The 12083-nt window shown below is 46.5% G+C and overlaps 1 protein-coding gene across 3 annotated transcripts in view; it reads left to right on the forward strand.

Annotated features, from left to right (window-relative positions):
- The window catches only part of hdm (meiosis specific with OB domains hold'em), a 61443-nt gene that overhangs the window by 3632 nt on the left and 45728 nt on the right, over nucleotides 1-12083 (forward strand). For all 3 annotated transcript variants that reach the window (XM_065452805.2, XM_065452804.2, XM_070524454.1), the window contains one exon: nucleotides 10057-10258. In XM_065452805.2, coding sequence (XP_065308877.2) covers nucleotides 10057-10258 — 202 coding nt within the window. The remainder of the gene's footprint in view (nucleotides 1-10056; nucleotides 10259-12083) is intronic.

Consider the following 12083-nt stretch of genomic DNA (forward strand, 5'->3'; position numbering starts at 1 on the left):
TTGAAGTAGTATATTTTGCTATTGCTTTTCTGGAAGACACCAAAATAATTACATTCCAAACTTTGTCACTAGATCATAAAAATGTGCAATAACCAGCTGACATACTGATAAATTAGTAGCTGAGGCAACACTGATTTTATGCATCAGCTTATTCTCCTTTTCATTTACCATTGAGTGTGGTAGAGAGTGAGTTACGCATACTGTACATAAATGCTACTAACAAAAGCAGTTGCTGTACTGACAAAGACCAAGTCCCCTTCTCCAAATGTTGGCTTCAGCGACATTCCTTGTTGGACCACTGCTCATCACTTGGAGCTTCAATCTTCTTGTGAACATTTGTCACTGTTTTAAGGCATCATTACTTGCTGCCAAGGTAGTTGGTACGTATTTGGTTGCAGTGTAAAGGCACGGTACAATGTGAAGGAACGACAGTACAGGAAAGGGCGTCACTTCCACACACGACAGGTCCTGTCTGCATGGCTTGACACATCCAAGTAGGGCTTGCACTTGATTTAGCACCAGTACCTTGTCACGACAATACGGCAAGTATCATTCACGGCTAACAGAAAGGGCTCCATAGAAAAACAGAAAGCTGGGCCAACTATGCTGTTCCTTTCAAGTCTTCTACTTAGCCTTTTCTGTTAGTAATACACACTGCCTCTGTTACATGCCATGCACTAACTATTGCTTATATTGTCATATATATATATATATATATGACGTATATAAATATATATATTGTCACATGGGCCATACAGTGCTTTGACGAATTTCTTTGAGGCCTCCTATTCGTCATTAAGACAGACCATCAGCCACTAACAACACTTATGCGTGACATGGAGGTGGATTTACTATCACTCAGGACACAACAAGAAATGCATTTCACTAGAATAGCAGCCTGGGCTCCTTGTTGGGCTTGTCGGTTATCCATCCTGGTGATAACAGCACAGAATGTAGAAGGGACACAAGATGAGAAGACACCACAGTGCTTGTGGTGTCGTCTTCTTGTCTCGTTCTACGTTTTGCGCTGTTAACACCAGCATGAAAAACCGGGATACAACGCCTGCTATTCAAGTAGATGCACTAGTGTTTTAAGGTACTGTACGTTCCAGGCAAGCTGCTAGCTACTGCTGACACATTGTAGGATAGGAGAGATAAACTTTATTAAAAGAATAATCAGAATAATCGCTAATGGTCAGGGCCCCTAGTCCTGGGCTCCACAGGCTCTTGCCATCTTCCCAGCTCTCTGGATCAGCTTGAGCTGGTCGTCGAGGGCCAAGCTGGTCAGCAGTGCCTCCTATTGCTCCCTCGTGATGTTCGTGTCATGGTGTTCTATGTTGTGCAGCATGCACTCCCACTTAATATGGTATAAAATTGGTGTGTCCCGCACTACAGGCATCTGTCCATGTAGGCTGTGGGGTGTATGCGATGTAATATGTGCAGGTTCTTCCAAGTGCCTGTCTGGAGCCTACGTAAGCAGTGGCATCCTCTGTCTAGATTACAATGGGGTGGTGGATATAGCAAGCAACTCCCTCTGTGGTGGTTCACAATGGCTGAATACTCTAGGTCAACAGGGTTCGGGTCTTCTGCAGCCAGCATGATGAGTGCTCGGTTATGCACGAATCCTCGAGCTGCTCTGTCAGCCTGAGGGTTACCGATGATGCCAGTGTGGCCCGGTATCCAGATGATGGTTTGGGTGGTGATGTCCTCAGTGTCTTCCTTGAGTATCTGGGCTAGGACTTGTGCATCAGGTCTTCCAATTCTTCCCTGTAGGAAGTTGCGGCAGGCCTGCTGGGAATCCGTGAGGATCGTCAGTGGTTTGTTTGCATGTTGGCCTTCGTGGATGGCTAACACGGTGGCCAGCTCCTCGGCTTCCGTGATCATGCAGGGGCGGGTCGATGCAGTGGAGGTAACGTGGCCTCGGCGGTCGCATACCACTGCCATTGCATTCTTGTTCTTTGTCCGTTCTTTGTCCCATACATGGCGACGTCCATAAAACAGGCCGTGGTATGGAACCTGAATGTTTTCTCCATGTACTGGGCCTTTGCTCTGCTCCTGCCGGAGTGTAAGTTAGGGTCCATGTTGCGTGGTACAGGGGCAACATGATACCTGTTCTGCATGTGACAAGGTATTGGGCAGGTTTGTTGAGTTTGTGTTGTTATAGTTTGGAAGCTCAAGGATTGTAGGACCTGCCGGCTCGTGCGAGTCCGCGCAAGTCTTTGTTGTTGTGAGACATAAAGGGCTTCTGTCAGTTTGCTGAGGGTGTTGTGTAACCCTAGCGTCAGTAATTTTTCAGTCAATGTACTCATCGGCAGGCGCAGAGCGATCTTGAAAGCCATTCTCAAGAGCGTGTCGGCCTACTTCATCTTGGACTGTGTGAGATGGTACTAGGGCAGGCTGTATGTGATTTTGCTCATCACCAGGCTTCCGACTAGTCGGAGGGTGTCCCTTCCTTCATGCCTCTGTTCTTGGATATTACGCGGGAGATAATGCGTGATATCGCCTTGACATTGGTTTTGAGGAGTGTAAGGTTGCGTGTGACCTGCTGGTTGGACTGCAGCCACATGCCCAGCACCCTGAGCAATGGCTTCTCTGGTACGAGGCCCTCATTGAGGTGTACCTCGAGCTTTCTTGTTGGGTATGTGGGGACTGTGTGGTTACCGTGGCCTTGCCAGACTTGTAGAAGCTGTTTTCTTGGGGGAGCATATCAGTCCCCATTGGCTGACGTATTCTTGGATGAGGTGAGCTGCAGTTTGCAGCAGTTCTTATTTTTCATTGAGGGACCCTGCTGTGGTCCAAAGTGTTATGTCGTCTGCGTAGATGGCGTGCCAAAGAACTGCAGTTTGCTTACGAGGTTGATCATGATGACGTTGAAGAGCGTGGGTGAGATGACAGCTCCTTGTGGTGTGCCCTTGTTGGGAGGGTGGTACACTGGAGTCTGGATCGCCCCCATCTTCAGCTCCATCGTGCGGTGACTCGGGAAGCTCTGAACACACTTGTACGTTTGCTTGCTGCAGTTGGTGTTGATAAACCCAGTCCTGCCTCTGGTACCTCCACATCATGTTCTGAGCGTAGAAATCGCCTATGATTACCAGGGGCCTGTCTTTCGTGAGGCGGAGGGTGTCCCTAAAGAGTTTGCCTATGTTTGCCTGCCTTTTGCTGGGGGGGGCAGTAGATGTTTAGGATGAAAGCGCTCTGTTTCTGGTTGCCTTTGTAGACGAGTTCAAGGAGTACGTCCACGTCCTCTATGGGTTTGTGTTGTATGGTTTTGATGTTTCTGGCTACTAGTGTGGCTACCTTCCACTTGTCGCCTTGACTTGTGTGGTATTCCTCATAGCCATGCAGTGTTGGTCGGGTGCCAGGCTCATTGACACAATGTCAAGAGCTCCGCTTCTTTCTTTGGATGCTGCAATTGATGCAACTGCTTCTCTTGAAAGCCACATGCAAGTGGTTCTGGAAACTGTTGGCAAGAGCAGGCCCACTGACTTCGAAACAATGCGAAAGCATCAAGCATCTGATAGTGTCTGCTCTACCTTGGTCAAGTTCTGCACCTACGATTGGCCGTCTAAGACAAGACTACCAGTAAACTTGGCAGTGGACTGGAAACACCGCGGTGCACTTTTGGTTGCCAACTCACTTCTGCTGAAACGGGGTCGACTGGTTCCTGTATCCCTTTAAGCCGAGGTCTTACAACTGGTACATGAAGGACATTGAAGGTCATCTCAGAGTAGCTCTGTCTAAGGCGAGAGTCCACAAGTTGGTATGGTGGCCTGGAATAAGCCACAGTATCAAGGAAGTGGTTCAAAACTGCGAGCGATGCGCAAATGTGAGACACCAGAAGGCAGAACCCAGGATGCCAATGGATACCCCAGAGCTCCCGTGGCAACAAGGGGGGCAGACATCCGTTTTGAAGCTCAGGACTTCCTATGAGTAGCTGACTACTATTCAAGGTTTCCGGAAGTACTGCGTGGAATGTCAAGCAAATCAACCCTGCGTGGAATGTCAAGCAAATCAATTATTACTGCATTAAAGGGTTTATCACCCAGTTTGGCGTGCCCGAAATTCTTTGTAGCGACAACAGACCACAGTTTTCGTCGAAAGAATTTATGGACTCTGCATTGACGTACGGCTTTATTCATTGTACAAGTAGCCCCGCTTTTCCACAGTCTAATGGGGAAATGGAATGTACAGTGCAAACGGTGAAGGAACTGTGGAGGAAGAACGTCGACAGTCACATGGCTCTGCTGGTGTACAGGGACACTCCCGGCTCAATGGGCTTCAGTCCTGCTCAGCTTTTGATGGGTTGGCGCCTGCACACCCGTTTGCCAAAACTTCATGACAATTTAACTCCGAAACAGCTTGACCATGAGACCTTCAAAAAGCGTGACCAAGCTGCTAGGCGCGGGAAGACCGCAAACTACAACCGTTATCATAGTGCTCAACCACTACCGTGTCTACAACCTGGCCAGAGCGTCTGGGTGACAGATGCCAGATGTGCTGCTCAAGAGCTTAGTCGTGGTCAACATCCACGATGCTACGTGGTGGAAACGCCAAATGGTGTGATTCAACAAAACCGTCGTCTGCTTGTTCCCTTTTGCTGGTCATAGCAGGTCACCTGGTTTGAGGGCACCGTCACCAGTGCAGGAGACAGCGGAGACAACGGACAGCGTGGGAGAACTCCCGTCACTAGTGCCAGAGACACCAGAGAGAACTGGCAGTGTGGGAGAACTCTCAGGTGCTAAGCTTGGTGGTGTAGTTTTTTCGGAGGTGCCCCTGGAAGGCGTGCCTTCCTTACCAGACACAGAGTGCTAGGGGACGGTGCACACCGGGACTTCAAGTCGCTGTTCTCGGTACAGTCGATCAGGTCGACGCATTTTCACGCCAAAAAGACTGGAACTGTAACTAGTCCACCTTTGCGACAAGGAGGGACGTAGCGTGGAAGCTGCTTCTAACCCTACTAACGTCACTAACGACTAATACTACTTATCATTTGTCCTTTCTGTTCTGTTGGCCAATATAAAATATGCGGCAATAAAGTGAGCAAACAGTCCCGTCTGCGAGTATGTGACATGTGGCGCTGCTTCATTCACTACACTAGCTACATTATTGAAGAGACAAGAAGTAACGGGCAACGAAGCTTTCAACACTTGAATTTGGCAGCAACTATATAGAACAGCAGCAGTGGTGCCCCATGGCAGCCTCGCAGATGCGCATGTTCAGACAGGCTAACACAACACTCAGTACTTGTTTCATCTTAATGGCAGGTTGTGCGGCCTGAAGTGCCAGCACCACATTCTTCATCTTGCAATGGTTTCTTGTTATACAGTGCAGACCACTTATAACAATATCAAGAACAAAAATTCCAATCGTTATAATTGATCATCTTTATGTCTTGACTGCGTAAAAATAATTTTAAAAAAGCTGCCGAGCATACTTTTGTAGCTCCAAAACTGAATTTGCCACTTGCGATAAAAAATAGACGTTGTATAATGTAGCCTGTGAAAAATAAAATGTTTATTTATACCTCTAAGCAGTGTATCAACTGTTAGGAGTGTATCAACCATTAGTCACAAATCTGCACTTGCTTTTGCAAGATTTTCAGGTTCACAACTGTGGTGTCCAGCTGCAACGCGAACACTAGCAGCAATACTTAAGCGTGCATGAAATCAATGAGCGACTTGATTGATGACAGTGCACTTCGCGTGAATATTGGTGCCGGTGTCAAAGGCAGGTCATTACACTGTCAATCTTGTCGCCCCAGTCTCACAACGCCGCCGTCTGTCGCGACAACGATCACCCCGTTGGAGATCTCTTTGCAAAACGAGGCAGCACTATCTGCACCCAGAAACTCCTCCATTGAAGCACTACCTGTTTCATCGTCAGTAGCGACATGCTTCCAGAGCTCAGTAATGTCAGCGGCTTCCACCGTGTTGGTTCCAGGGTTTTCACCCCTGGTTGCAGCCGTCATGATCGCAGTGCTCCATTGTGAGCTCACACATTGTGCCTTGCAAAATTTGCAGCTTTGTCTCAAGTGATACAACATTGTGCTTTGTTGGTGCCGTCTTCCATCAACAGGGCTGTCCGCTGCTGCTTCTGCGGAGCATTTCTGCACTCACTGAAAAGGAGGCACAGGATGGGCGCTGCTTCGCTTCTCACTTTTTTCTTTTTCTCTCTGTCTCTCTCTCCTCACGTGTTGCTTGATCGTGGCGACATGGAAGATGTGGTGATAATGATGATTCATTGTGGCTAATCTCTTTGTTACGGGAGGGCTGCTTTAAAGCACTCTAGCTGAAGAAAATATATATTTGTTGAAGAAAAAAATAATAAAAAGAAAGAAAGCGGGGGAGAAGAAAGGAGAAAAAGAAAAATAGAGAGGAGGGTGGAAACGGCCGATCCCAGCTCTTTTGTACACACAGCCCGACCTGGGGCACAGACATCGATGTTGAGACACTGGATTTCATCTGTTCCCCTCAGAGTTAGTCACTTCATGCTGTTGCCAAGTTATATGCCACCACTGTGCCAGCCTATCCTTCGTTACACGCACTGTGTTAGACACCACCGCACCCTGTTGCCGCACTCCATTCTCGCTCCCAAATCCCAGTGCTAGCGGAAGTGTGCTGCCCTCTCTGTGTTGTGAGCACAAACCGACACACCGGAGGACTATGTGTTCCAGGTTTTCCTCCTCCAGGCCAAATGTACAACATATGGGTTCAACGGACGGGTCAAAGTGGTGCCGGTACACAAGTGTGTGCAGTGCTCCTGCTCGTGCCTCAAAGAGGAGCACACTGCCACTGCTGTTAACGTACAGCTCCTCCATTTTAATGCTGCTTTTGTGAGTGTTGTACATCCATATAGTAAATTTTGCCACCATTCCATTCTGCCACCTCATGGTCTCCTCTTCAGACACGTGTGTCTCCTGGTACTCGCATACTAGTTTCGCAAGAAACGCATATTTGCAGCGCAGAAATTGAACCCACCTGCATCACTGGGTTTGTTGGCCTGTTATGCAGGTGTATCTAAACACATACCTGGGCCATTGTGTGTCGTCCATTAGGTGCAGACGTCCTTCGTAGGAGAGCTTGCTCCTTGCTTCATGCGCCTTGTATGTGGACCAACCCTGATCACCCTGAATGGCCTCGATTCCTATAACCCCATAACAGCCAAGAGCCAGACAACCCACCCCTCACTGCCCTCGCTCCAACCACTCCCTGGTTTTTGCTGTGAGGCAGAGAGCTGAATTTGCAAAAGCCAGGCCAGGGACATGCACAGATTTTCACATGTATCGGACAATCAGGAAGCGGTTACACCCCCACAGGCTTTTCCGATGTAGAACCTTTGCTGCTCTCTGTGACGTTTCGCGTAGGTTCGCGTCGTGAGTAGCCAGCAGGTCAATTATTCTGCTGAGCACCACACCGAGATACTGGTATTCTGTGGCCCACTGTATTGGCTCACCTCCAGGCAGGTGCATGTTGGCATTGGGCTGTGGGCCTGAGAGCACCAACACGGCAGATTTTCTGGCATTAAAGCTAAGGGCGAGGCGCTGTAGGCAGGTCGCAGAAAGTGTGACCAGCTGTTGAAGGTCATTTGGGCTATCTGCTAGGAGGACTATGTCGCCAACGTAGACTAAGCTAGGCAGCTCCCAAGTCATGGGGATTCCGTCACACATGTGCCCGAAGGAAAAGCCACCTTCAGCTGCTAAAAGTGCTCGCTCCAGTCCAGAAATGCACAACATATATAGCTTCGGTGACATTGGACACCCTTGCCCAACTCCCTGCATCACGACTACTGGTTGGGACTGGACTCCAACAAAGCTAACAAGGACCATGTTGTTTGTGTACACACGGTGTAACAGACCAATCCATACTTCAGGCATATGAATGTCTGCCATCCAGTGGAACAGGTGATCATGGGGGACACTGTTAAGGGTCTTCTATACATCCAGAAAGCACCCATAGAGGCTTCTCAACTCCTTGTGGGCTGCTTCCACAGTTTGAGTAAGCACAAAAGGATTGTCCTCTAGACGCCTGCCAGCTCGAAACCGATTTTGTAGTTCTGTTAACACGTCGTCATTCTGTGCCCGTGCACTCATTTACGTCTTGAGGATTTGTGCAAAGATATGGTGTAGGATGCTTGTCACTGTCAACGATCTGTGATCACATATAACATCAGCATCTCCACCTTTGCTTAATATGAGGCACTCTCTTCCAGTCAGCCAGTCTGTAGGAATTGGGTTGCCTGCCACAATGCCAGAAAAAATATTAGCAAGGTGATCCCATACAGTGTCTCCCAGTCACTTAATAAGACCTGTAGGTACGTCATCCAGTCCCTTTGCTGTCTGCACTCCAATGTGTGTGAGCGCCCTGTCCAGGGCCATCTATGACACCTTCCATTTCACAAGCTCATTACTGTAGCAATAATCCTCCAACTCGTCAGTCGTGTTGGGGGTGCGCACAGGCTGTTCAAGCCCAAGGTGATATAGTCTACGCATATGCTCCATGAAGTGCTTCCCAAGACCTGTGATGTGCAAACGAGTTTCCTCATGCTGAATCTGTGGAACAGCCGCCTTCCTGTCCAGCGAGGATACATATGACCAAAAACACTTAGAGCCGTTTCGCCTGTCAGAAGTCAGCAATTGAGCTGCCTAGTGTCATGTTCAGTGATGGAAAATGCCATCCAGAAGGTCAAATTTTGATTATTATATCAGATATGTGGTGAATAATGCACCATTATATATGTCTTTTTTTCCTCATAGCCCTAATGCATAAGTTGACACTCTTAAGTCGGCTCATCATTATAACGGATATATTGTTATATGTGGTATGGCTACAAGTGGACTATACTGTATGTGGCCATAACAGTCACCACGTCAGAACGCTCATATTCAGTGAGTTTAGACTTCGGCTTTTCCATTGTTATTGGATAGTTCTTGACCGTTGTTTGGTAATTTGATGATAATGATAATGAAGCTCACCTTCTATATCATTATCAAGCAATGAATTGGCGTATCTCCGACTGCAGCCGCAGGCTGTCTGATTATGTTGTCACTTGGTTACTATTGGTTTTGTTGCTTGGTTTCTTTGTAATCTCTTATGTCATATGGTTTGCCGAGTGTATAAGTAGCCTTTTGTGTCACGAAATAAACCATCAGTTGGAAGTTAGTGTTCACTCTGTTTTCTGTTCCCTTTGATTACCCCTACCTCCTTCCTTTTTTGCTTTTTCTGAGCTGCGCTACAAGCCTAGAACAGTATATGTTGACAAAATAAAGTCTGCTCATCGTTATAACGGATATATGTGATATATGTGGTATGGCTATAAATGGACTGCAGTGTATAACGAGTGAGTTTAGACTTCGGCTTTCCCATTGTCATTGGATAGTTCTTGACCACTGTTTGGCAATTTCCTCGTCTGGTGTTTGCATGTTACAACACTGCCCTTCCCTTCAGCGCACACCTTGAGAGAGTTTTAACTGTTGCTGCGGATGGTCTTCCCAAGAAAATGAGGCAAGATGGCTGTCAAAAGTTCTGAAAAGCAATTGATTGTGCAGATAAACAACATCTGCAGGGCTGCAGAGGGTGCACTGAAAGAGCCAGGCCAGCTCATTTTGTTTTATTTGCTTGTGTATCGTTAGGAAAGGCTGGGAGGAAAGTAACGTAAAAGTAACCAATTGCTTTTTAGTATTTGTTTAGTAACTTTTGTGGAGCAGTAATTGGTCATTGTAATCAATTACATTCCTGAGTAATGTAATTGCAATTGGTTACTTTTTGTATGTAACATGTTCAAGATTGCTAAGTTCATTCAGGAGGACTGACTGTTGGGCTAGTTGGCCTTGCATTATAATTATGGTAGGTTAGTGCAAATGAATACATTGACATTAAAAAACAAAACGCCCATCCTTATCCACTTTGTTCTTTGTGTCCATGTATTAATTTGTGCTAATCTGCCATAATTATAATGCCGTGTTCCGCGCATTTCTCTTGTACGGAATGTAGAAATAAAATTACTGAGAACAGCAAGTTTAAGTCATCCCCTCTCCTTTCCACCATGCGATGTGTCCAGCCCATTCCACTTGGTGCTGAGCGTTGACCGTGAGCCCCGCAGTGAGGTGTCCATCGCTGACGAGGAGGTGTTCCTCGAGCTCATACCGTTGCTGCAGGTGCCTCTGCGTGATGCCTCGCATGTCACTACACTTGCCGACCTGCTCTACTCTGGACAGGAGATGAGCGACAGGCATGTCTCCCTGCTTGTTGGTGTCCAGAAGGTAAGCGACTGGCTGATTGATTGATTAATTGATGGATGCAGATCAAGAGACACAGGGGCTAAGAGAGATGCCACAGCTCCGGATCAATTTTGACTGTCTGGTCTTACGGTGTCAATTAACCCTTTGATGGGCAATGCCGTAAATATATGGCACCACAAACAAGTCCCAAATGGTCGATGCCGTATACTTACGGCGCCATCCTTATTTTTGAAAAATGCGCCAATTTTTCAACTCGTTCTTCCCCAACAAGTTCTGCCACGCTGTGTGAATAGAAGCAATTATTTATTTGCTCCTTAGTCTCTTGGTTTTTATTCCATGGCTTCTTTAGGCTGGCATTTTAGCGAATGCTTGCGCACCCGCACTTGTGCTGCGGTTTGTTTTGGTTTATACTCGCAGGCTGTTTCCGTTCGTTGCGCCCCTAAAAACTGATGTCTAATCTGGTCACCAAAATGGTCAAATGGTCACCACTACGTGCTCGCCTGTCTGTTGCTCACAGGCATGTAATTACATCTGTTCACAGGCGGGTACTAACGATGCCTTCGTATACAAACAATGCTGTAATGCCCACGTTTCTTTTCTCGAGACTGCTTGCGAAAACTGATTGCCCCTCGTTGGCGATGCAACGAAGGATTAGTGCAATCAACACAGGTTACTACAAGTTTCTGAGTTGTTTGGTTTTACTGACGGGTACACAACCATAGAGTTTTCTTGCATGCACTCGCATACACGATTCGATTACACTATGGGCGCGCGTACTGGTTGCTTCGCTGAAAGTGAGTCGAGTGGCGATTCCTCTGAGGCGGACTACTACCCATGTGCCGAATCAGAATAGACCTATTTCAGTGTATGTAATTTTTTATTTTTATTATAAGTATTTATGGAAGTCCAGCTGTATTCGTGAATAGACAATGGACGTTTACCCATGGAAAGTATTTTTTTTTTGTCATTTTATGGTCACTATAAAATAATTGTAATTTTTTTTCGAAATAGGCCAGTCTGAAGATTTTAAATCCACAATTAAAAATTGGACCCTGCATTTGTAAAAAAGAATCGAACTTCAAGGGGTTAAGCATGGAATATTTGTTACAAGGCTCCCTACTTCTCCTTGTGACCCACATTATGGTGACTGCTACAAAATCCTTTCTCAGGGCACAATTATGTATATACTAAACCACCATAAACAACTGCTTATAAGCTTTGTCCAACAAATCACCACTATAGTCCTTACTGCTATTCACCTAAGTGAGACATCCCATCTGATTTCCTTTGCAGTGTGTGCTGGCACTGTTGCACCTTAGTCTAAGAAAGAAAAGGTCATGGTTGAGCGTATTTTGTTAAATTTTCTTTACTAGCTCACTAAATGCTTGAGGGCTTTAGGAGACAGCTCTACGAACATTTTTTCCCCCAGGATTTCTTTGTGACAGTTGTTGTGAGAGGTTTGGACATTTCATTATGCTGTGCATATTATATGGGCCGTTGCAAGCAAAAGTTTGGAGACCACGACTTCTACAAAAAATTCAGATTTATTCAAGCACAGCTCCATAACTTGGGATCACTTCAATACACTGCACTGGTAGAACACAAAGGCTGTACCAATTAATTTCAATCGGCAAGCCCAGACTCCAAACAAAAACAAAATTTTTGCGACATGATTAGCCTCCAAACTATTAGTTGTGACTTTACATACATTTTTTTCCTTTGCGAGGTTTGCTACCAAACGCAAAGGTCTTGACCAGTGGTGGGTTACATGAGTGAAAGAGCTATATATTACAACCCCCACGTCAAATCAAGTCTGCCTGGTTCAAAAGTGACAAACAATCCTGTT

This window comes from Dermacentor albipictus, chromosome 8, assembly GCF_038994185.2.
Source record: "Dermacentor albipictus isolate Rhodes 1998 colony chromosome 8, USDA_Dalb.pri_finalv2, whole genome shotgun sequence".
Classification (NCBI taxonomy): domain Eukaryota; kingdom Metazoa; phylum Arthropoda; class Arachnida; order Ixodida; family Ixodidae; genus Dermacentor; species Dermacentor albipictus.